This window comes from Salmo salar, chromosome ssa03 (assembly GCF_905237065.1).
Source record: "Salmo salar chromosome ssa03, Ssal_v3.1, whole genome shotgun sequence".
In the NCBI taxonomy this organism is placed as follows: domain Eukaryota; kingdom Metazoa; phylum Chordata; class Actinopteri; order Salmoniformes; family Salmonidae; genus Salmo; species Salmo salar.
In genome coordinates, this window is record NC_059444.1 from 67,435,262 (window position 1) to 67,460,310 (window position 25,049).

At 42.9% G+C, this 25,049-nt stretch overlaps 3 protein-coding genes across 3 annotated transcripts; 1 reads left to right on the forward strand and 2 right to left on the reverse strand.

Annotated features, from left to right (window-relative positions):
- Window positions 1-77: 77 nt before the first annotated feature.
- On the reverse strand, window positions 78-15,414 carry LOC106601366 (tetraspanin-1). The gene is made up of 8 exons (XM_014193543.2): window positions 15,204-15,414; window positions 11,365-11,440; window positions 5,846-6,061; window positions 3,617-3,691; window positions 3,156-3,263; window positions 2,859-2,984; window positions 796-888; window positions 78-612 (listed from the first exon to the last, which is right to left on the reverse strand). Exons 2-8 carry the CDS (start codon window positions 11,419-11,421, stop codon window positions 553-555), a joined length of 735 nt encoding a protein of 244 aa, XP_014049018.1. The 5' UTR covers window positions 11,422-11,440; window positions 15,204-15,414; the 3' UTR covers window positions 78-552.
- A 1,240-nt stretch (window positions 15,415-16,654) lies between these two features.
- Window positions 16,655-21,628, reverse strand: LOC106601361 (zinc finger protein 653). The gene is made up of 10 exons (XM_014193526.2): window positions 21,333-21,628; window positions 21,063-21,100; window positions 20,650-20,955; window positions 19,961-20,508; window positions 19,653-19,827; window positions 19,402-19,492; window positions 19,149-19,260; window positions 18,871-18,985; window positions 18,031-18,130; window positions 16,655-17,810 (listed from the first exon to the last, which is right to left on the reverse strand). Exons 1-10 carry the CDS (start codon window positions 21,626-21,628, stop codon window positions 17,633-17,635), a joined length of 1,959 nt encoding a protein of 652 aa, XP_014049001.1. The 3' UTR covers window positions 16,655-17,632.
- A 91-nt stretch (window positions 21,629-21,719) lies between these two features.
- swsap1 (SWIM-type zinc finger 7 associated protein 1) lies at window positions 21,720-25,035 on the forward strand. The gene is made up of 2 exons (XM_014193529.2): window positions 21,720-22,058; window positions 24,275-25,035. The coding sequence occupies exons 1-2, from the start codon at window positions 21,795-21,797 to the stop codon at window positions 24,824-24,826; spliced, it is 816 nt and encodes a 271-aa protein (XP_014049004.2). The 5' UTR covers window positions 21,720-21,794; the 3' UTR covers window positions 24,827-25,035.
- The last annotated feature ends 14 nt before the right edge of the window (window positions 25,036-25,049 follow it).

Here is a 25,049-nt window from a genome sequence, read left to right on the forward strand (position 1 = left end):
CAAAACGTGAGTTAAACAAACTTACTTTAAAAACATTGCCGTTATACAATAGTTACAATGCAATAAATCAGTTAAACTTATTTTCAGAGCGATGCAAGTTGCAACCTTTTTATTCATTCTCCAACGCATGTAGCATCTGTAGAAAATCAATTAATAAAATTATAAAAAGTGGCACATATGTCCTGACAGTGAATTGATAATGTTATTATAATATAAATCTTGATAGTGTGCAGAGTGGAATGGAGATAGGACGCAATACATTGCGTCAATCTAAATGTAAGACAGCATCATTTTCAGGTGAAATATGTATACAATACAATAAAAGATTTCAATACAAATAGACATTTTCCCATATCCAATAATCTTGTACAGGATTTAATTTAAACTGGCTCAGTGGTGGGGCGCTTCTCCTTATCACAAAGCTTCCTTAGATTTCTCTTCAGCCTTGGTGATTTCAGAGATTGTTATGCATCCATCCTGGTAGTTGTCCTAAGGAGTGTCCAGAGATGCCATCCAGGCAGATGACTATGGCCCTCCCTCCTCCACTGGTTTTCAGTCACTCTTTGAGCCTATTATGCAGTACAAAGTCATGGAGACAACCATCGCCAATATCTAGAGAAACAGGAACAGTAAATAAATGCTTTGGTTATGCTAAACTTTTAAACAAAGCCTGCTGTACGAAATTGAACACATCACATTATTTTTGTTGAATTTGCATCTACATTTACATTTGTGGTATTTCAAAACAATGAGATTGTGACCTTGAAATAGACAGAGGGAAGGAGTCAACAGTACCTCAAGGGCAGCGATTCCCAATGCCACTGCCACAATGACAATAGTGTTTTCATCAATCAGTTGCTTAAACTTTGGGAAGCAGCCAGTGATTGTCTGTGGGGACACACAAATGTAATACAGTTATTTAGACAGGTGAGGCCACTGGGTGTTCAACTGTAAAGTGTGTTACATTCTCAAATGGGCCTTCGATTGAGGAGTTTGAGTATGGATGTAGTGTGATTAACTTGAGGTGATGAGTTCAGAACTCGTACCAAGTTTGGACCCGCACTGACTAGTGTTAACTCAAAATGACACAACGACTACAGTGAGGGAAAAAGTATTTGATCCCCTGCTGATTTTGTACGTTTGCCCACTGACAAAGAAATGATCAGTCTATCATTTTAATGGTAGGTTTATTTGAACAGTGAGAGACAGAATAACAAAAAAAAATCCAGAAAAACATATGTCAAAAATGTTACAATTATTTGCATTTTAATGAGGGAAATAAGTATTTGACCCCTCTGCAAAACATTACTTAGTACTTGGTGGCAAAACCCTTGTTGGCAATCAGAGGTCAGACGTTTCTTGTAGTTGGCCACCAGGTTTGCACACATCTCAGGAGGGATTTTGTCCCACTCCTCTTTGCAGATCTTCTCCAAGTCATTAATGTTTCGAGGCTGATGTTTGGCAACTCGAACCTTCACCTCCCTCCACAGATTTTCTATGGGATTAAGGTCTGGAGACTGGCTAGGCCACTCCAGGACCTTAATGTGCTTCTTCTTGAGCCACTCCTTTTGTTGCCTTGGCCGTGTATTTTGGGTCATTGTCATGCTGGAATACCCATCCACGACCCATTTTCAATGCCCTGGCTGAGGGAAGGAGGTTCTCACCCAAGATTTGACAGTACATGGCCCCGTCCATCGTCCCTTTGATGTGGTGAAGTTGTCCTGTCCCCTTAGCAGAAAAACACCCCCAAAGCATTATGTTTCCACCTCCATGTTTGACGGTGGGGATGATGTTCTTGGGGTCATAGGCAGCATTTCTCCTCCTCCAAACACGGCGAGTTGAGTTGATGCCAAAGAGCTCCATTTTGGTCTCATCTGACCACAACACTTTCACCCAGTTGTCCTCTGAATCATTCAGATGTTCATTGGCAAACTTCAGACGGGCATGTATATGTGCTTTCTTGAGCAGGGGGACCTTGCGAGCGCTGCAGGATTTCAGTCCTTCACGGCGTAGTGTGTTACCAATTGTTTTCTTGGTGACTATGGTCCCAGCTGCCTTGAGATCATTGACAAGATCCTCCCGTGTAGTTCTCGGCTGATTCCTCACCGTTCTCATGATCATTGCAACTCCACGAGGTGAGATCTTGCATGGAGCCCCAGTCCGAGGGAGGTTGACAGTTCTTTTGTGTTTCTTCCATTTGCGAATAATCGCACCAACTGTTGTCACCTTCTCACCAAGCTGCTTGGCGATGGTCTTGTAGCCCATTCCAGCCTTGTGTAGGTCTACAATCTTGTCCCTGACATCCTTGGAGAGCTCTTTGATCTTGGCCATGGTGGAGAGTTTGGAATCTGATTGATTGATTGCTTCAGTGGACAGGTGTCTTTTATACAGGTAACAAGCTGAGATTAGGAGCACTCCCTTTAAGAGTGTGCTCCTAATCTCAGCTCGTTACCTGTATAAAAGACACCTGGGAGCCGGAAATCTTTCTGATTGAGAGGGGTCAAATACTTATTTCCCTCATTAAAATGCAAATCAATTTATAACTTTGACATGCATCTTTCTGGATTTTTTTGTTGTTATTCTGTCTCTCACTGTTCAAATAAACCTACCATTAAAATGATGGACTGATCATTTCTTTGTCAGTGGGCAAACGTACAAAATCAGCAGGGGATCAAATACTTTTTTCCCCCCTCACTGTAGGTTCCAGTTTAACAACATTTACTTCACCGTACATCGTCACCCTTATACTCAGGCCAGTTCCATCAACAGTGAGACTACTGCGCAGGCGTACTAATAACAGAGTGATATCACCGTAATAACAGAAATATAGGGATACTTAAAACATGAACTTAACATACAGCACTTGTATCATTACAAGAGCTGAAAACAGCACCGTGGCAGCACTGTTGAGGATAGAGATCGGTGCGTATTTGAAATGGAGAGCCAGTGAAGTCTGTATAGTTGTAGAATCCACAGCACTTTAGCTAGAGTGGACATGGAGAAAGTTCATATTAGAACAATTCTGTTGACAAAACTGAATAAGCTTTCTAATACACAAGCACATAAAAATGACATAATGTAACTTGAGACATTTTGTAGGCCTAATATGTTATTTCCAAGGTATTAAAACAGGCCGGCAGGATATTGTAAAGTACCGTATCCATAGTAGCATTCCAGAGAGCGGTGACGTCTGGATTTTGTCCATAGTCCTTCTTAATGTTCTGAACCACTTTAGTGCCCAGTTTCTCAATCAACTCACCTGCCTGAAAGACAACACAAATCACACACTCTTAGAAAAAAGGGTTCCAAAAGGGTTCTTCGGCTGTCCCCATAGGAGAACTCTTTTTGGTTCCAGGTAGAATTTCAGGTAGAACCCTTTTGGGTTCTATGTAGCACCCTCTGTGGAAAGGGTTCTTATGGAACCCAAAAGAGTTCTACCTGGAACCAAAAGGGGTTCTTCAAAGGGTTCTCCTATGGGGACAGCCGAAGAATCCTTTTAGATTCTAGATAGCACCTTTTCTTCTAAGAGTGTAGTCTTTTCATCAAATTCTCCACAGACAGTCTTTAACCCCCTTTAGCAATATGAGGAGAGTGAATGGGCTCTATGTACGCTTACCAAGGGTTTAAACACCAGGATAACCACTGCTCCAGCCACCTCTGCAATGAACACCACCAACACAATCACAAAGAACTAGAAAAAGGAGACCATACGAAAGAGAGATTGAGTGGTTGGACTGAGAAAACTGTTTACAGTGCATTTACACACATTTCATATATACTGAACAAAAATATAAACACAACATGTAAAGTGTTGGTCCTATGTTTCATGAGCTGAAATAAAAATATCCCAGAAATGTTCCATGTGCACAAAGCTTATTGCTCTCACATTTTGTGCAAAAATTCATTTACATCCCTGTTAGTAAGCATTTCTCCTTTGCCAAGATAATCCTTCCACCTGACAGATGTGGCATATCAAGAAGTTGATTAAACAGCATGATCATTACACAGGTGCACCTTGTGCTGTGGACAATAAAAAGCCACTGTAAAATTTGCAGCTGTCACACAACACAATGCCACAGATGTCTCAAGTTGAGGGAACGTGCAATTGGCATGCTAACTGCAGGAATGTCCACCAGAGCTGTTGCCAGAGAATGTAATGTTAATTTCTCTACCATAAGCCGCCTCCAATGTTTTAGAGGATTTGGCAGTACGTCCAAACGGCCTCACAACCGCAGACCACGTGTAACCACGCCAGCCCAGGACCTCCACATCTGGCTTCTTCACCTGCGGGATTGTCTAAGACCAGCCACCCGGACAGCTGATGAAACTGTGGGTTTGCACAACCAAAGAATTTCTGTAAAAACTGTCTCAGGGAATCACATCTGCATGCTCGTTGTCCTCACCAGGGTCTTGACATGACTGCAGCTTGGCGTCATAACCAACTTCAGTGGGCAAATGCTCCTCTTTAATGGCCACTGGCATGCTGGAGAAGTATGCTCTTCACAGATGAATCCCAGTTTCAACTGTACCGGGCAGATGGCGTCATGTGGACGAGCGGTTTGCTGGATGTCAACGTTGCGAACAGAGTGGTGGCGGTGGGGTTATGGTATGGGCGGGCATAAGCTACAGACAACAAACACAATAGCATTTTATCGCTGGAAATTTGAATGCATAAAGATACCATGATGAGATTCTGAGGCCCATTGTTGTGCCATTCATCTGCCGCCATCACCTAATGTTTAGCGTGATAATGCACGGCCCCATGTCGCAAGGATCTGTACAAAATTCCTGGAAGCTGAAAATGTCCCAGTTCTTCCATGGCTTGCATACTCACCAGACATGTCACCCATTAAGCATGTTTGGGATGCTCTGGATTGACATGTACGACAGCTTGTTCCAGTTCCCGCCAATATACAGCAACTTCGCACAGCCATTTAAGAGGAGTGGGACATCATTCCACAGGCCACATTCAACAGCCTGATCAACTCTATGCGAAGGAAGGGCCTCTCGAGTGGTGCAGTAGTCTAAGGCACTGCATCGCAGTGCTAGAGGCATCACTACAGATCCGGGTTCGATCCCTGGCTGTGTTGCAGCCGGCCACGACTGGAAGACCCATGAAGCGGCGCACAATTGGCCCAGTGTCGTCCGGATGAGGGGAGGGTTTGGCCGGCTAGGATGTCCTTGTCCCATCTCGCTCTAGCAACTCCTTGTGGCGGCCGGGTGCATGCATGCTGACTTTAGTCGCCAGCTGTACAGTGTTTCCTCCGACACATTAGTTCGGCTGGCCTCCGGGTTAAGTGAGCAGTGTGTCGAGACGGGTCGTGTTTCGGAGGACTCATGACTCTCGACCTTTGCCTCTCCCCGAATCCGTACGGGAGTTGCAGCGATGGGACAAGACTGTAACTTCAAATTGGGGAGAAAAATGGGGTAAAAAAAATAGCATAATAATAAAATTTAACAAAAAATTATAATAATAAGCAAAGTAGTTGTTGCCCTGCATGAGAAAAATGGTGGTCACACCAGATACTAACTGATTTTCTGAAACACACCTTTTTTTAAGGTATCTGTGACCAACAGATGCATATCTGTATTTCCAGTCATGTGAAATCCATAGATTAGGGCCTAATGAATTTATTTCAATTGACTGATTTCCTTACATGAACTGTAAATCAGTAAAATCTTTGAAATTGTTGCATTTATCCGTGTAGCTACCTACTCTGCTTTAGAAAATTCTGAAAGGAGAGATGAGGAGCTTGACAATCAAGCTTGTTGACTGAGTCAGTGTCAATCACATTGGTGACAACATAGCACATATACTGAATAGCTCATGTTTGAGGTGACCTACCAGGAGCAGCATACACCTGCTCTCCTTCATGGCGCCACAGCAGCCCAGGAAACCTATGATCAGCAGCACTGCCCCCACAGCAATCAACAGGTAGCCCACGTTTAGGATCTGGTTCATCTCCGCCGGAGCGTCTTTTATCCCCTTGAGGAACCCCAGGATCGAGCCGCTGTCCACCTTCACCCAGATCCCCACGCCCAGGATGGCAGCGCCCGCCAACTGGGGGAAGAGAGCATAGGATTGTTGGGTGGTTTCCATTAATTCAATGAAGACCACGTCAACTGCTGCCCTTTGTGTCTTACCTAACATGCACATACAGTGCTTTCTGAAAGTATTCCTCCCCCTTGACTTATTCCGCATTTGGTTTTGTTACAGCCTGAATTCAAAATTGATTAAGGGGTGGCAGGTAGCCTAGTGGTTAGAGCGTTGGACTAGTAACCGAAAGGTTGCAAGATTGAATCCCCAAGCTGACAAGGTACAAATCTGTCGTTCTGCCCCTGAACAAGGCAGTTAACCCACTGTTCCTAGGCAGTCATTGAAAATAAGAATTTGTTCTTAACTGACTTGCCTAGTTAAATAAAGATAAAGAATTTTTTCCCCCCTAATCTACATACAGAAATCCCATTTACTGTATATAAGTATTCATAACCTTGAGTCAACACTTTGGCTGGGCCACTCAAGGACTTCAGAAGCATTCCAGTGTTGCTTTGGGTGTATGATTGGGGTCATGGTCCTGTTGGAATGTAAATCACACCCCAGTCTAAGGTCATTTGCACTCTGAAGCAGGTTCTCATTAAGGATTTGCCTGTATTAGGCTCCATTCCTTGTTCCCTCTATACTTAACAGTCTCCCAGTCCCTGCCGCTGAAAAGCATCCCCATAGCATAATGCTGCCACCACCATGCTTCACAGTAGGGATGGTGTTAGACGGGTGATGAGCTGTGCCTGGCTTTCTCCAGACATAGCACTTTGCATTCAGGCCAAATAATTATATTTTTGTCTCATCACACATAATCTTTTGCCTTATGATCTCACAGGCATGCTGTCATGTGTCTTTTTCTCAGGAGCGCCTTCTGTTTTGCCACTCTCCCATAAAGCCCAGATTGGTGAAGTGCTGTGGAGACTTGTCCTTCTGGCAGGTTCTCAGCCAAGGAACCCTGTAGTTCTGTCAGAGTGGTCATTGGGTTCATGGTCACCTCCCTGACCAAGGTCCTTTCCCGGTTGTTCATTTTGGTTGGACGGCCAGCTCTAGGCAGAGTCTGAGTAGTTCCATATTTATGGAGACCACTGTGCTCTTGAAAAATTTCAAGACTCATGAAATTGTTTTATACCCTTCCCCAAATATATGCCTCATCCCAAGTCTATCTCGGAGAGTAACTTGGACTTCATGGTAAGGTTTCTGCTTTGACATACGCTGTTAACTGTGGGACCTTATATAGACAGGTGTGTTTCTTCCTACATCGTGTCCAAACAATGGAATTGGCCACAGGTGGACTCCAATCAAATTGTAGCGACCTCTCAAGGGTGATCAAGGGAAATTGGATGCACCTTGGCTCAATTTGGAGTCTCATAGCAAAGGGGTGTGAATACCTACACTACCGTTCAAAAGTTTGGGGTCACTTAGAAATGTCCTTGTTTTGAAAGAAAAGCACATTTTGTCCATTTAAATAACATCAAATTGATCAGAAATACAGTGTAGACATTGTTAATGTTGTAAATGACTATTGTAGCTGGAACCGGCTGACTTTAAATGGCATATCTACATAGGCGTACAGAGGTCCATTATCAGCAACCATCCCTCCTGTGTTGCAATGGCACGTTGTGTTAGCTAAGTCAAGTTTATCATTTTTAAAGGCTAACACGGAACACAAATCTGTCACGACTTCCGCCGAAGTCGGTCCCTCTCCTTGTTCGGGCGGCGTTCGGCGGTCGACGTCACCGGCCTTCTAGCCATCGCCGATCCACATTTCATTTTCCATTTGTTTTGTCTTTGTTTTACACACCTGGTTTCACTTCCCCAATTAATTGTTCATTATTTAACCCTCTGTTCCCCCATGGATTTTTGTGAGTGGTTGTATGTTAATCGGTCCGTTATGTGGGCTTGCTTTATTGTATTTGCCTATTTTGAGTAAATTACGTTTATTTACTCATATCTGCTGTCCTGCGCCTGACTCCTCTACACAAGCTACACACAGACTTCATTACAGAATCACTCACCAAAAAGAATGGAGTCAGTAGGAGCAGACGCCTTCCCTGTGGCGGTAGAAGAGCGCGTCCAGCAGCATGCGACCATATTGCACCGTCTGGGCACCACTATGGATCGCGTGCTGCAGATGATGGATCGTTGGGAGAGAGGAGGAGGATTTCCAGCACCTCCACCAGCCCCACTACCGTCGACCCCACTATCCATTCCTCCTTCACCCAGTCCCTGCGGGATTGGTCGAGCGGCGGGTGAACGACTGTTCCACCTGAGGCAGGAGATGAGGAGCGCGCAGGATTTTGTAATGGACTTCCGGACCCTGGCCGCCAGCACGGGATGGAACGACAGGGCCCTGATCGATCACTACCGGTGCGGTCTGCGCGAGGACGTCCGTCGGGAGTTGGCCTGCCGAGACACCACCCTGACGTTGGACCAGCTGGTTGACCTGTCCATCCGGCTGGACAACCTGCTGACTGCCCGCGGACGTCCAGATCGGGGCCTGTCAGTTCCATCCCCCAGAACCTCCGCTCCGACGCCCATGGAGCTGGGAGGTGCTGCACCTAGGGCGACCGGAGGAGGGGCCATTCCCTGCACCGTCTGTGGCCGCAGAGGGCACACTGCTGGTCGGTGCTGGGGGGGTTCCTCTGGAAGTCGAGGCAGCAGGCAGGGCACTATCGTGTCACCCCAGGTGAGTCGGCACCAGGCTCACCCAGAGCCCCGTTGCTCACATGTATGTGTTTATCACATTTCCTAAGTTTTCCCCGCATGCCCAGCATAAGGCGCTTGTAGATTCAGGCACAGCTGGGAATTTTATTGACCGTTCTTTTGCCCATAGTTTAGGGATTCCCCTGGTTCCTGTGGATATGCCCTTCCCTGTGCACGCCCTAGATAGTCGACCATTAGGGTCAGGGCTGATTAGGGTGGCCACCGCTCCACTAGACATGGTTACGCAGGAGGGTCACAAGGAGAGAATCAGTCTCTTCCTTATTGATTCTCCTGCGTTTCCCGTGGTGCTGGGCCTACCCTGGTTGGCCTGTCACAACCCCACTATTTCGTGGCAACAGAGGGCTCTCAAGGGGTGGTCTCCTCCCTTTGCCTGGTCTCCCTACGGCCCTACAGACTGCGGAGGCCCTGTTCACGCATGTCTTCTGGCACTACGGGATGCAGTGAAGAGGCGACTCCGGGATGCTGGTCTTCTAGGCTGAGTTGCAAAGAAAAAGCCATCTCAGACTGGCCACTAAAAATAAAAGATTAAGATGGGCAAAAGAACAGACACTGGACAGAGGAACTCTGCCTAGAAGGCCAGCATCCCGGAGTCACCTCTTCACTGTTGACGTTGAGACTGGTGTTTTGCGGGTACTATTTAATGAAGCTGCCAGTTGAGGACTTGTGAGGCATCTGTTTCTCAAACTAGACACTCTAATTTACTTGTCCTCTTGCTCAGTTGTGCACCGGGGCCTCCTACTCCTCTTTCTATTCTGGTTAGAGCCAGTTTGACCTGTTCTGTGAAGGGAGTAGTACACAGCATTGTACGAGATCTTTAGTTTCTTGGCAATTTCTCGCATGGAAGAGCCTTTATTTCTCAGAACAAGAATAAACTGAAAAGCTTAAGAAGAAAGGGCTTTGTTTCTGGCCATTTTGAGCCTGTAATCGGACCCACAAATGCTGATGCTCCAGATACTCAACTAGTCTAATGAAGGCCAGTTGTATTGCTTCTTTAATCAGAACAACAGTTTTCAGCTGTGCTAACAATTGCAAAAGGGTTTTCTAATGATCAATTACAGGCTGACTACATGTGCGCGAGCGTTGCAAAATACATTTAGAAATATATATTATTAAATTGCACCAACACTGCTCGCACGCGCCAACGAGCGTCTGCATTGCCAAGCGCTAAAATAAAAGTCAGTTCTACTTGTGACGCAGATCGCGCTGCAAGTCCTGCCTCTCCCATCTCCTCATTGGTTTATAGAAGCAGGTACCCACGTGCCATATCCTCAATGGTTATACCCACGTTGGTGACTGAAAGACAAATGAGGCCAGTGGCGGTAATGCACCTAATTTATGATAGTTGCCAATCGCAATATAAAGTCAAGAGAAGAAAAAGCCTAGGAGGAGAAATGACTAGAAACAAGTCGGTTGACCGTTTTATGTGTGGATTAATTGTCGGAGTAGAGGACCTTGTGTATTTCAGGTAAAATAACAACTCAATGTTTATATCCCAGGACAAATTAGCTAGCAACAGCAAGCTAGCTAAATAGGACAAATTAGCTAGCAAGTGCAAGCTAGTTAAATTGCCATAAATGTTTAATGCTTTTTGACCTGTTCCCAAATTAATGTAATTGGTTCAGAGTTTGTTTTGATATAGTAACCTGCGTTTGGTGTGGGGGGACAAAATAAATGTATGCACGATGGCGCAGGCGCGCAGCCAGTTTGGGTTCCGTGTTAGCCTTTTGAAAATGATAAACTTGACTTAGCTACCACAACGTGCCATTGGAACACAGGAGTGATGGTGCTGATAATGGACCTCTGTACGCCTATGTAGATATGCCAAATAAAGTCAGCCGTTTCCAGCTCCAATAGTCATTTACAACATAAACAATGTCTACACTGTATTTCTGATCAATTTGATGTTATTTTAATGGACCAAATTTTTTTTGCTTTTCTTTCAAAAACAAGGACGTTTTTAAGTGACCCCAAACTTCTGAACGGTAGTGTATGTAAATGAGAGTTCTGTATTTCATTTTCAATAAATTGGCAAAAATTCTAAAAACATGTTTTCAGTTTGTTATTATGGGGTATTTTGTATGTAGATGGGTGAGATTTTTTATTGATTTAATCCATTTTGAATTTGGGCTGTAACAACAAAATGTGGAAAAAGTCAAGTGGTATGAATACGTTCTACATTTCTCTTTTCATCTTTATTTTTTTTATGCCTACATTAGGTATTTTCCAGTAAAATTAAATATATTTTTATTTATTTAATAGCTCCTTCGCATTCATGCTGTATTTGGCTTGCAGCACATCACACTATTCTACTCTGTGCCTAATCTTATGTATCTGGTCCAAAATGACATGTCTGTGTCATAAAAAGTAGTAAAACCATAACAAATGTCTGTCCTTTTGTTTCAAGTTCTCATAACTTTCTCACGTTGCAATTTAGATACTGTTTTTCTGGGACACAGAATAAGGATAAGAAGTGGTAAGTGATAAGGAGCGATAAGGAGTGTTCTGATTGCCTGCAGATTCATTATTGTGAAGCCTAACTGAACTCTTCTATTATCATCAATAATTTACTCAAAAAAATGAAAACATCTCCGACTTACAAAGATGATGCCATTAAAAGCAAACATCATGACTTTGAGAAATCCAAAGCAACCCATTCTTGATGAATTCTTCTGCCTGGAAGAAAAGAAGAGGAAAAGGTAAGAAAGGAAACATTTATGAATAATCATCTATGGTAATGATGAAAATGGTTAAAAATTCTATGAGACTTCTGAATCATTAAGATGAGATCAGAGGTCAAAAGTCTGAACTAAATCTGAACCAAAAATGTCTGTAGCCTACTGTCTATAGGCCTGTTTAGAGGAGGAAGCATAATGACCAAAGGTTCTTTTAATTCAATGGGGAAGTACCATCTTAACAAAACAGCTACATTATGTACTTCTAATGATGTTATATATCAATGACATTTTGGAAATTGTATGTTGAGGGTTTTGGTCACAATCTTAGCTTGCAAATTTACACCAGGAACCCTTCTACACCTCCTGAATAAACATTTGACTCATATTGAATGATATTGTAAGGTGACAGTTATGGTTTTGTGGACACAATCAGTCACTAAGGAAGCAAATATATATTCTGTCAAACAGAGACAAAGCGTTTCTCTACTGCTCTAGCACAGAGTTGTTCCGTGTCATTTGCAATGAGTTGTTATGTCTGGCTAATTAGGTGACAGATTAACAGTTCTACACAATCCTTGATGCTGTTTGCCGTCTCTGACTTGTTACTAGAAAACCAGCCCTTTGTCATCTACAGTAAGAAGTGGGAAGGAAGGAGTGGGGAAAAACACCAGCCACTTAACTTATCCTCCCTATCACCGTATCGTCCTTGAACAGTCAAGAGCACCCTTGCTTTTTTGTGTACTAACGTCATTTACTGTACAATACAGTCCGCTTTCCCAACACCAACGAGAGTTAAGTGAGCCTTTGCTTTAGAATTAAGGAAAGTCCAAAGGCAATGGCAAGGCAGCATGTCCCACTGTATTTTCATTTAAAATGGGCCCCTAAACAAATAACTTGACCCCTAAACAGATTAAAATTATACAAGAGGCAGACCAGTTCCATAGCCTAATTGTCAGAAAGAGTATTCACAGTAATTCACTTGATGTCTGAAAACCACTCCACCTGGGGCCACAAAATGTTCAATGTAAAAGACATCTAATTACAAGAAAGCTATCAAAATGTTCAACATGGTCTGCTATTCAGATGAGAACAGTGTCCATCACCTGTCCAGACTGTACAAGGAAATTGTAAAGAATTTTATCTTCCTCGCCCTCAGTGTCAATCAGAGGCCTATTAAAACACAGGAGCCCATTACACACACTGCAGGTTTATGTCCTGTCCCGTTTTGCTAGTTAAACCATCTATGGATCATCTCATCCTGCTCTGTTCTATGACCCCTTTACCACTATGTGTGTTTAGGACTGTCTGTTCTGCATATGACCCCATAGGATAGGAACAGTGATTAAGTGACTAAACGACAGCTGGTTTGTACTGTACTCTTAATAACAGCAATAACAAACCAATAGCACTCTGTGGCAGTAGCACCAGTAGTGTGACAGTGAACTCTGTCAAGGAGTTTCTGATTGACATGCGTGTCATTTTCTTTCTGATTTTATGATTAAAGTATCCATAAGTGTGTTAATCTTATACGGTCCCAGATGGAGTACTTAGAGAGTAAAATGGCATCGGCATACAGTACAAGTACTGAGAGATGGATGTTAAACTTCAGGATGTTTATCACCGTGTCAATGTTTAGCCATCAGCATCAGGTTAATCATATGAAGGGGCCAGAGGGTGCATAGCAACATATCCTGAATTGGTTTTCCCCTTTTCATTCCCAGACTTTTTGCTGCAAGTGGCCACTCATCTTCTGCCTTCACAAAGCCATAGGGAATGGCGGTGGCCATAGTTAGCCTGGTGATGTATTAACAACCACAGTCGCATGCAAATGACTAAGAAAACATCCCAGCCAGGAGCCATCAACACACAGTACAAAGACAAAGGTGAGTATAATATACAGTAGTTACGGCCCTTAGGACTTTACATGCTTTGAAAATTAAAATGCAATAAACACAAAGCAGCTAAATAAGAACATAATTTAGACAAGAGTAACGTAAAAACGAAATCAATAGCTACAATGATCAGGTGAATTTCAGGCAAGTATTCTTTAAGCGGCTGAATAATATGACACAGTGAGTGGCATAGCTTTGTTGATATCATGGTAGGAGTAATGTGGTATTCAGTCATGAAGACTAGGATAATGAATTCATCCACAAGGAAACCGGTGGGGACACACCTGGTGACAAACATTTCCCGGAATGATGATCAAGATAACAAATGTCTGTTGACGAACATGCCAATTAACGACTAGAGGAAAGAAAATATAGACATCATATTTATCAAAGCTTCATCTCCGTCAGCTGTCATCCCGTGTAACAGTTTACCTAATCTGGTTCAATGACAATTCCTAACATTTAGTCTACTCCAAAATGGGAAAGTTTTAAATGTATGAAGGACTACATTTTTGAAGGTGGGTTTCCTCATGAGCCCTAGGGTAGTGCTTTGAGTTATGGGGTTTTGGCTTAATGGTAATACATGAAAATATTCCATAAGGGAAAATCTAAATAATTGTCAGAAGAGTATACACAGTAATTCACACAGAGACAACCCTGTCAGACTGTCTGAGCTGAGCGTGCTAAAACTCTAAATACTGGACAAATCTAAAAGGATGTCATGAGCTATGTTCTGTCCAATTGGCGACAGATTTTCATTCAAATATTCTAAAATGTATATATAAACTATGCACATTTTCCTAGCAGAGATGCGTTTCCATCAAATTGGTTTGCTGCAGATAAAAGGCTATGCGTGCAACGTAGTGCACATAAACATATATTTTGCAGTTAAATGGGTTTCCATCCCATTCTCAACTCTACTGATGTTTTTTTCACAAAAAAAAGTGCCTTAGGCTACATAAAGTACCACAGCATGAAACAAGTGTTTCTAAAAATCCCCTATGGGGAAAAATGAATGGTGGAAAAACAATTGGAACCATCTTCCTGTTTGACCGCTAGCTTTTATGGTTATGGTTATTATGACGCCTCCATTGTGGGGCTCTATAGTAAGTGTCCGCTGGTATTGGCACGTGCTAAAGCGTACGTATGAGATTATCATGGACAAAAAAAAAAAATTAAACGGCAGCAAAGCATCGATTATCGTGTCACCATAATAAGACCCTCGATATGTATTGGGAAGGCGCATCAAGCTCAGCACCTTTCACTATCACCACCGTGTTAAATTCATCATGATTTATTTTATCTGTAACCTAATACAGTTCATGCTTTCCCGACAAATCGTAGTGGGGACTACAAGTCATCGCGTGAATCCCAAGTTTACTTCGACATGATGGTTATTATATCAATATTTGCGCTATAAAAGCGTTTCCACCTACATTTCTCGCATAATTTATTTTACCGACACAAAAAGGTCTCATCTTGTCTAGCGTATTTTATTTTGTCGACATTTTGAAAGTTTACCGAAAAATGTTCTGTTGCCATTAGGCCTGTGACATGTTTTATCCGACATCTACTTTACTCGCCTAAAACGGTTGGATGGAAAACTGGTTGTAGAGAAGAATAATTACAGGCTTGAGTCAAGGTCTCAGGAGAGGAACAAATAATGAATTGTTGGAATCCATGTTGTTACTGCACCTGACTACAGGAGAATATAAAGCACAACATGAAATTACTACTCTATGGAGCATTTTCAACAACCAGATGAGTCAACCCTTGTTATTCTCACTTACAATTGTCTACCCTACAGTGGAGTGGTACAACAGGTTTCGTTGAGACTCAGAGAGAAAGGAGAGGGAGTCTGGGCCTTACCTTCACTGGGGTGATGGAGGCTGTTGCTGGGCGTGCGAATGTGGGCGTCAGTAAACTGGCTGATTTACCTGTGTTCTCGGAGAGTGACCTGTACTGCGTTTTTCTCTCCTAAACACAAACTCTCTCGTTCTCTTCCTGTGCTTCTCGGTGGCTGCAGGTTGGTTATAAACAGTGAGGGAGGGGGCGTGCTGAGGCAAACAGGTGGGAGTGATTCAGGTTTCAGAGGCAAGGAGCTAACTTCCCTGTGGAGTAGAAGCCCCACCTGAGGGAGTGTCACAGCAATGTTACAGCTACATACACACAGGCATAAGCACATTCTATCACCATTTTTACCTGTGGCATCACTGTATATCAAAGTGGGCTTTTGGAAACATGAATGGTATGGAAACAGAGAAAGAATATATCTATGGATTTTTAAGAAAATTGTATATTTAATTAACATACTACAAGACCTGACTATGTGAGTTCCATTGAAAGCATTGTTTTGTAGACATAGGATAATTCATCAGTCGGAATGTTTCTCTTGCTTAGAAATTTACTCAGACTTTGACCTAAGTCTTCCCATGACAGCCTATAATGAAAAGTAGACTTTCACAATCACGCAGGAACCTGAGTTGAGCTTTAAAATACCCAGTGACAGTGATGGAGGAATTTGGAGGAGATACATTTTAATAAATGTATAATAACCAGATTAACTTTTATTTTTTAATTCACCACCTTCGATGATAAGCAATCAGACAGTATCCTACCAGTTGAAACAGTGCCTGTTGAAACAGAACCTTATGGAGTCGCAAGCTTCTGTGAATTGACCATTTCACTGCCTATCTATTTTTCAACATTAACCTTAAAGTAACTGTCCATTGAAAATCTAACTTGTAAAAGTTAATATTCTGTTAACTCATACCCAAAAAACATTGTTGACTCATCCTATACTCGTGTGACCAACGCATAAATTGGAGGGCGAAAAACACTTAAATAAAACCCACCTCAAACTTGTATCTCAAACGGACCGTTTCAAAAATGCTTGTATTTCCTCAGAGGATGATGTCATTCCAACACAGAAAAGCTGCTTTTTAACATACTTAAAATAAATTGGAAGTAAAACTATTTCACTTATATTGTAATTAATTACCCTATAGGTCATATTTAATAGAAATATGGAAACACTGGACAGTTACTTTAATCCAGTATTGTGGTGAGTATATGATTTTAGCTCAAGTCTAATGACCATTTATCAGGTTAGAGCATTAGCATTCAAGTACCTTGACTTACTCAACATCAATGAAACTATTTAGAACATTTGTCATACCAGCCATTGGTGACATACATGATGTGACTTACATTCATCCCACCATGCACTGAAAATATGTGTTTGCCAGTTCCTTGTGTGTCAGTGTGACAACGCTCACATTATGCCTTTCCTTGCCACATCAGACAATCCCAAACTCCAATACAGTACTCCTTTTTTATTTTATTTTACATTTGTCTCAAAACAAATGTCTCTTCCAGAAATATGTACAGAATCTATTTAGGTCATATTTACATATTTTACATTGATAATTCAGTGATACAGAAAACAGGAAAAGAACATAACTATAAATTAGCGATTCTGCTTTAGATCTTTAGAAAAAAAAGGTTTTCAAAAACTACATTTGCCATTTTAAAACCACAAGACAACATCACGCTGTTCATAGACACACAGCACAACAGACAGACCTGAAAGATGATGCAAGACTTTCACACAAAAAGACTACTCCTTGGTCAGGTCAATGACAAAAATGACCAATTCTCTATTTCAATGTAGGCAGCCCACTTGTGTGACAACACAACTCTTCTTTCTGAATCCATTGACATGTCCTTTACATCCATGCACATTGTTACAATTACTACTCAAGATGTAATTATAATTTCCCCATGAATATGTAAGTTGTTAGTTTTGGCATTTTACCAGCAGGCATCAGTTCATGTACATGTATTGACGTGAGACCACAAGCATTAACAAAAATAACATACTTTTTTCCAACAAGTACATTACAACTGTGGATGACAAGTGTATAAAAATGAATACAAAAGAGAGAATCTATGGATATGTTAATAATATGGTATAGACAGTATGGTTTAGAGGCGTACAGCACATTATGTAAACAACTGTGCTGAAATGTACTATATCAACAGCTAGGCTCCCTCTGTGAGCTCTAAAAAGGCTGTGTCCAGCACAGCTTTGAGAGCAGGGTCTAAAGTCCATTATAGTGAGCGAGACTAAGCAATGTCCTTAGAGTGTTCATTCAAAAGAGCTGCTCTTTCCCCAAAAGGGCATACCCGTCTCTACGGGCATTCTTCTTCTCTTGTTCTTTGTCGACAGAGTCAGTCCCTTTCTGGTCTGACCCTGACCAGTTGATATTTAGTGCACATTCCAGCAGCACTGCGCCTTATGTTGCCTGTTTGTCTGGGTGGCTTTTTAACTTGTGGAACTTAACACTGTCAAGCTTTTCAAACCTCTTGCCACAGTGTTCGCAGGTGAAGTTGTAGTGGGCCTCGGGGGTGTGTTTCTTCATGTGCCAGTTGAGAGATGCTCGCTGGCGACACTGGTACCCACAGATCTCACACCTGCAGAAGAGGTAGAGGAGTGGAGGGAGACAAGAGATGAAGGAGAAACATGTAAGATGATTCTAATCTGCAGAAAGTGGTTTTAGGAGTGCAATGTAGTCATTTTTGTTTGTGAGACAAAATTGCATATATTGTACAAAACCAAAATATAAAATGTGTAGAGAAAATGAAATAAACCGTCTGGGAGTAAAAACTTGAGTGATCAAAGTGTTTCACTCACTGAAGGGGCGTCTCTCCTGTGTGCGTGCGTCGGTGAACCTCTAAGTGATTCTTCCTTTTGAACGATTTCCCACATGTTTCACAGATGAAGTCTCGGACTCCTACACAAAGTTTGATGAAAAATTAATATCAAATTTTATTTGTCACATGAGCAGAATACAACAGGTGTAGACATTACCGTGAAATACTTACTTACAAGCCCTTAACCAACAATGCAGTTCAAGAAATTGAGTTAAGAAAATATTTACTAAATAAACAATAACAATAACGAGACTATATAAAGGTGGTACCGGTACCGAGTCAATGTGCGGGGGTACGGCATCTGCGACAAACTTAGTTTAAAAATGAGGGGACAAAGTTAGTTGGGGTTGGGCACGGCCTGCAGGCGCAGAATTCAGATGCTTGTAATGTTGAGTCGCCAGGACAGCTCACAACTCATATAGCCTCTCTGCTGATTGGGGCTCTCAACAATTAGATTTTATTTGGAAGTGATTCAGAATCCCCATTAGACAATATTGCTGAAACCAGTCCGTGTATTTAACAGCCATTGTATTTGGTAATTCTACATGGCCATTCTACAGACCAGTGTAAAGTTGGGTGATTTTACAACCAGGTCAGCAATCATTTCATAGGCAGCACGGTTAGATGCGAGGCGCTTGTGAAGCATCACCCAGTAAAGTTCCATGCGGTCAAAACCATTCGCTTTAGAGACAGGTTGACATTCAAAGCTGCATTATACAGTAGACGTCATAGCAGGATACATATGAATACATTACTACTAGCTCATGCGCCAATGTACAGTATATCAGTATAGCCCAGATTTAGAATTATTTGTGCCCACCTGAGTGGATGATCATGTGGCGATGCAAGTGGTTTGACAGATAGAACTTCTTGCCACAGCCGGGGTGGGGGCACACCTTGGTCCTCCCCTTCCTGTGAACCAGATTCACATGGTTCTGCAGGGAACATAAAGAACATATTATGGATCACAGCAGGTAGTTACAGCAACATGTGTGCATTTCTATTTTCTTTATTCGTAACTTGATGGCACTACAAGGTCAAGGTGTTCCAAATCAAGGCAAAAGCTGAAGTGGAGAGTGCCTAAAAGGGCCTATTTACCTGAAAGCTGCTGATGGCTACATAGACTTGACTACAGCCTTCATACGGACAGTGGAACATCTTGAGCATTCCGTCTGCCTCGATGACAGGACCTCGTCTGCTCCTCCTACATCTGAAATAGAAAAGGGAGTGATGCCCGTGGTTCATCTACAGAAGTGCTCTGAGGAAGTCAAGATGGGAATGAAAATGGCATGTCCATATAAGTTTGTCTCTACAGATGTGATACCCATAATTGTCCATGCTGGCCACTCACCTGCTTAGGCCCCTCTGTAGCTCCCTCTCACAAGTGGGCTCCAAGCAATGAGACTCAACACTGGGCTGGAGCAGCTCCTTGTCACTCAGGCCTGAGAGAAAAATATCTCAAACCATTGGAATAGCAAGCTACTCATCATTGATTTTTGTCAATGTCAGTATCCTTTAAATCAGCATATACAACAATTACAGCATATTCTAATGCATATTATGTCGGTGTAAGCAAAGGCTAAAATACTGTGCCAGCAGTACCTGTGATGGAGTCTTCCTCTGTCGTCCTAAAGTCTGCCACTGACTGGCACATTTGGTTGTAAGCCACGCCCTCTATGACAGTGCAGGTGACCTCCTCCACGTCTCCGCCCCCCATGTTGAGCTGGATGCCCTCGGATGCCAAAGCCTCGTAGCTGGGGCCAGTGATGATGATCAGCTACGAATGACAGGCAGAGGGACATAGGATAGGCTACATGTTAATATTACTATATAAAGGCAGTGCTTTCAGGAACGACAGCTACTTGATTGTGATAAAATTCCAAGACAAATTACTAGTCTTTTTTTTTAACCTGAGAACCGTCCAGAGTTCCTCGCTGGTCTGGTATCTCACAGGTGGTCCCCACAGTCTGTAGTGTCTGAGAATGAAATAGCTCCCCTTGCCCAGGCACCTGCATAGAGGCTGGGACTGGATGAAGGTTGGTCTGAGTGTCTACACCAGCTGTGTCACCCATTGTCTGTGTGGTGTCCTCCTCATCGGCTTTGTCCAGTCTGTCAGTTAAGGATGCAGTCACTACAACACACTCATAGCCATCTTGTGATGTACCCACTCCTTCATCTCCTCTGTCTCTTCTCAGGTCCTCCGCCTCCTCCTCTGGGTTGATGTCCTCCCCTAGAGCATTGTAACCTTTCTCCTCGTCGTCAGACTCCTGGGCTTGCTGTCTGCCTGCCTCCATCACCACCTCCATCTCCCAGACAGACTGATTCTCAGAGAGATGCTCCATTAGTGGAGAGTCCCTGGATGGGGCCTCCATCCCTGGGAGCTGGCTGAGAGCCGTGGCCTGCTCCACCTGATCCATAGTCACCGGGGCTCCGGCCACTTCCAAATCCCCTCCTGCATCTAGGAAAGACAAGGGTACAGAATAAAGATGCATTTAAATACAGGTTACCTGGATTGTCAAATCAGTGGTTCCCATACAATTACATGTGACTCAGAACAATTAAAAGCCAAATTAGTATGTGAATGTACTGTATCTCTTACCAGTGAGCTGTCTGTGGGCATCTGTCTCTCTCCTCCTCCTCCTGGTCATGATTCCTCCAGTTTCCTCTGTCCTTGTGTCCCTGTCAACTTCCTCCTCCGTCTCTGTCTCCATCTCACTGGCCCCTCTTGGTGGCGAGGAGAGGTGCTGCACAAATGAATGGTCAGCATCACACTGCCAGATAGCAGAGGTGGAGAATCCAGGTTGGGGTTCCAAAGCTCTGAGCTGCGGTTCATGTGGGCAGGTCTGGGAGTGATCCTGGTACCAGGTCACCATGCTACAAAGGCTAGACACTCTCTTATTTTTCCCTGTAAGAAAATAAGTATCACCAGTGACATAAATGTATCAATCAATCCCTCATGTTGGGCTACTTTTCTTTAAGAGTAAATGGATCAAATGTGGTGTTCTTTCTTACCTATTTTCAGCTTTGCACATACTTCTGGGGTTGTCTTCCTAGCGGCCAGGAATATAAATATGACAGTGACGTTATTGCATGAGGATACTGTGTTAACGTTAAGCACTATTGAGTTGATAGCCCGAGCTAGCTAACCCAATTGATTGAAGGAGGTGGCCTGGGGAAAGGACTCACATTTAACAGATGACAAGAGGGGGGATAATCTAGCTAAACAATATTAGTTACTAGCTAGTTTGATATTCTGATTTTATGTATTATTCGTAAATTTACCCTCCGTATTTTTGCTGGTATCTCTCCCCGTACGTGGAGTTGAGCAGGATTAGGTACTCCGCAAGTCCAGCGTCACTCAAACTCGTTCGCCGGCGAAGCTCACTCCAAACCTTGTGAGATTCTCCAAGATAAACTCGCCTAACATCATACTTCTTGCGGGACTCGAGGCGTCGTTGTGCTCGATCAGAATCCGTGAGCCTGGGACGGCCTCTACAACGCCTCGAAATTGATTTTATTTGATCCCCGGCTTCTTCAGCGTCCAGGGGACCCTCCTCTCCTCCATAGCCATCCGCCATCTTGACAACAGCTGTCTGTTGTTGTCATTCCTAGCGGAAGTTGTCTTACAGGAAGTGACAGCACTTGGCGGGAAACGAAAATGTTCTTTGCACGTCATGCATTGAGCAGAACTTTTATCAACGATAAACCAAGTTCATACATGTAGATAGATAGCTAAATAAAGATATGGCCGATATTTTGACGCTTGTCTTTAGGACATTTAACCAACACAATGGAAAACCGAAGGATTTCAAAAGCATCGCACCATCAAAATGCAGTACCTTGGTGGTCGGAGACTGTAGCGTCAACCGTTCGTTGCTGATACTTGCGGCGGTGACGGCTGCCTCTGAATTGGGGCTCAAAGTCTCATTTTTCACTCAGGTTCAAATTCAGAGCCTTCCAGGATCATTACAAGAATCCATGTCCAACCTGAGCCCCGACAATTTGAAGGTAATTAGCTATTCACATACTACTAGGCCTTAATAAAAACGACCTATCTAGCTTGGTCCAGCAGCTGTGTTATTTGGCACTACCTTGATAAACATAACACAGCACCACACTCCCTATTGAAATCATTAACTAACAATGTCTTTTGACATCTAGCACTTTTATTTTGTGTCATGTTCAATTGGAAGATGTAGCAAGTAGAGGTCGACCATTATGATTTTTCAACGCTGATACCGATTATTGGAGGACCAAAAAAAGCCGATACTGATTAATAGGCCTATTTTTTTTCGTTTACATTTTTTTACATTTATTTGTAATAATGACAATTACAACAATACTGAATGAACGCTTATTTTAACTTAATATAATAAATCAATAAAATCAATTTAGCCTCAAATAAATAATGAAACATGTTCAATTTGGTTTAAATAATGCAAAAACAAAGTGTTGGAGAAGAAAGTAAAAGTGCAATATGTGCCATGTAAGAAAGCTAACGTTTTAGTTCCTTGCTCAGAACATGAGAACATATGAAAGCTGGTGGTTCCTTTTAACATGAGTCTTCAATATTCCCAGGTAAGAAGTTTTAGGTTGTAGTTATTATAGGACTATTTCTCTCTATACAATTTGTATTTCATATACCTTTGACTATTGGATGTTCTTATAGCCACTTTAGTATTGCCAGTGTAACAGTATAGCTTCCGTCCCTCTCCTCGCTCGAACCAGGAACACATCGACAACAGCCACCCTCGAAGCAGCGTTACCCATGCAGAGCAAGGGGAACAACTACTCCAAGTCTCAGAGCGAGTGACGTTTGAAACGCTATTAGCGCGCACCCCGCTAACTAGCTAGCCATTTCACATTGGTTACACCAGCCTAATCTCGGGAGTTGATAGGCTTGAAGTCATAAACAGCACAATGCTTGAAGCATTGCGAAGAGCTGCTGGCAAACGCACGAAAGTGCTGTTTGAATGAATGCTTACGAGCCTGCTGGTGCCTACCATCGCTCAGTCAGACTGCTCTATCAAATCATAGACTTAATTATAACATAATAACACACAGAAATACAAGCCTTTGGTCATTAAAATGGTCGAATCCGGAAACTATCATTTCGAAAACAAAACGTTTATTCTTTCAGTGAAATACGGAACCGTTCCGTATTTTATCTAACGGATGGCATCCCTAAGTCTAAATATTGTTGTTACATTGTACAATCTTCAATGTTATGTCATAATTAATTACGGCCTTTATTAGGAATAAATGGACTTCACACAGTTCGCAATGAGCCAGGCGGCCCAAACTGCTGCATATACCCTGACTGCTTGCGCGGAACGCAAGAGAAGTGACAATTTCCCTAGTTATAAGAAATTAATGTTAGCAGGCAATATTAACTAAATATGCAGGTTTAAAAATATATACTTGTGTATTGATTTTAAAGAAAGGCATTCATGTTTATGGTTAGGTACATTGGTGCAACGACAGTGCTTTTTTTTGCAAATGCGCTTGTTAAATCATCACCCGTTTGTCGAAGTAGGCTGTGATTCAATGAGAAATGAACAGGCACCGCACCGCATTGCTGCCCTCGCGTAACAGGTAGTCAGCCTGCCACGCAGGCTCCTCGTGGAGTGCAATGTAAGGCAGGTGGTTAGAGCGTTGGACTAGTGACCGGAAGGTTGCAAAAACGAATCCCCAAGCTGACAAGGTAAAAATCTGTCGTTCTGCCCCTGAACAAGGCAGTTAACCCACCGTTCCTAGGCCGTCATTGAAAATAAGAATGTGTTCTTAACTGACTTGCCTAGTTAAATAAAGGTGCAAACATTTTTTTTTTTATATATCGGCAAATCGGTGTCCAAAAATACCGATTACCAATTGTTATGAAAACTTGAAATTGGCCCTAATTAATCTGCCATTCCGATTAATCGGTCGACCTCTAGTAGCAAGTTAATTATACATTTGTATGTCCTTTGTTTATGAGGTACGCCTAATGATGGATACTTATCTCTTCTCACTATCCTGCCTCCTAAGCAGATAAGAGAGCTCACTCTAGGTACCCCTAATCTGTCACAGAGATGTGCATCACTTATCAGCACAAAACATGCCTGATGGGCCAACTGCCAAGTTCTCCCTAGAAATCAGGGAGAAAATGTTTTCCTGAAAAGTCCTAAGCAAACAGTTCTGATTATTAGCAAACAGTTCTGATTATTGGCATGACTTTATTGCAGAAAATCAAGTTTTCATACCCCAGGTCCTTGGAAGATTTGCTTCAGGACGTGGCCTCTTTGCATGAATCAGCCTCTGGATCTGCTGCCCCTCCGTCGCTGATCATCGTGGATGGGCTGGAGGGCTACCTGCGCGGGCCTGGGGTGAGTGGTGGCCTTCAGCAGGCGGAGCAGTCCTCTGCTGCACACATCTCTGCTCTGCTGTATGACACGGCTGCATTTCTCACACAGACCTTGGAAGAGAGAGCCGCTAGTCTGGCCCCCTGTCGGGTCATAGCCTCGTTCCAGTCCGAGTGGGAAGGGCATGCTGGTGGGGACTCCTCAGACCCTGTCCTCTCAGTGTTAGACCGCTACTTTCAGGTTAGGTGTACCTTGGACCAGGACTGGAACTCTGCCCCTGCTGTAGCAGGACCACAGGACACGTGGCATGTTTACCTCTCTGGTGCTGGGATCACAGAAGACCCTATTGCTAAGGATGAGGAGGTCTCAAGTCTGGCACGAGAATGGCGACTGGTCATTTGCCCCAATCGCTCAATGGAGTTTACAATGGTTTGAAATCTATTAAATTACTTGCCAGTGGATGAGGAAGAAATAAAAGACATGCAAAAAACATATATACTTATATCAAACAATTGCATTCCCAAAGACTGAGATGCAAGGGGAACAGTTTTTTTCCAATGCACAAAATGATTTTCACTAGTGTTTACAAAAAGTTTTCAGCAAAGTTTTTGTGTGAATTAAACCACTCCTCCGACTGAATCGTACGGTTCCTGACTGA

What these genes read in the sequence shown, in the direction of transcription:
- LOC106601366 (XM_014193543.2), bottom strand. Translation starts at nt 11,421, where the DNA reads ATGGGTTGCTTTGGATTTCTCAAAGTCATGATGTTTGCTTTTAATGGC. An exon ending in CTTTTAATGGCATCATCTTT is followed by an intron (nt 6,062 to 11,364) that starts GTAAGTCGGAGA and finishes CTCTTCCCCCAG; the next exon opens with TTGGCGGGCGCTGCCATCCT. An exon ending in TCCTGGTGTTTAAACCCTTG is followed by an intron (nt 3,264 to 3,616) that starts GTAAGCGTACAT and finishes GTTGTCTTTCAG; the next exon opens with GCAGGTGAGTTGATTGAGAA.
- LOC106601361 (XM_014193526.2), bottom strand. Translation starts at nt 21,628, where the DNA reads ATGGCGGATGGCTATGGAGGAGAGGAGGGTCCCCTGGACGCTGAAGAA. An exon ending in ATGTGCAAAGCTGAAAATAG is followed by an intron (nt 20,956 to 21,062) that starts GTAAGAAAGAAC and finishes ATTTTCTTACAG; the next exon opens with GGAAAAATAAGAGAGTGTCT. An exon ending in AGAGGAAGACTCCATCACAG is followed by an intron (nt 19,493 to 19,652) that starts GTACTGCTGGCA and finishes TTTTTCTCTCAG; the next exon opens with GCCTGAGTGACAAGGAGCTG.
- swsap1 (XM_014193529.2), top strand. Translation starts at nt 21,795, where the DNA reads ATGGCCGATATTTTGACGCTTGTCTTTAGGACATTTAACCAACACAAT. An exon ending in TGAGCCCCGACAATTTGAAG is followed by an intron (nt 22,059 to 24,274) that starts GTAATTAGCTAT and finishes ACTTTATTGCAG; the next exon opens with AAAATCAAGTTTTCATACCC.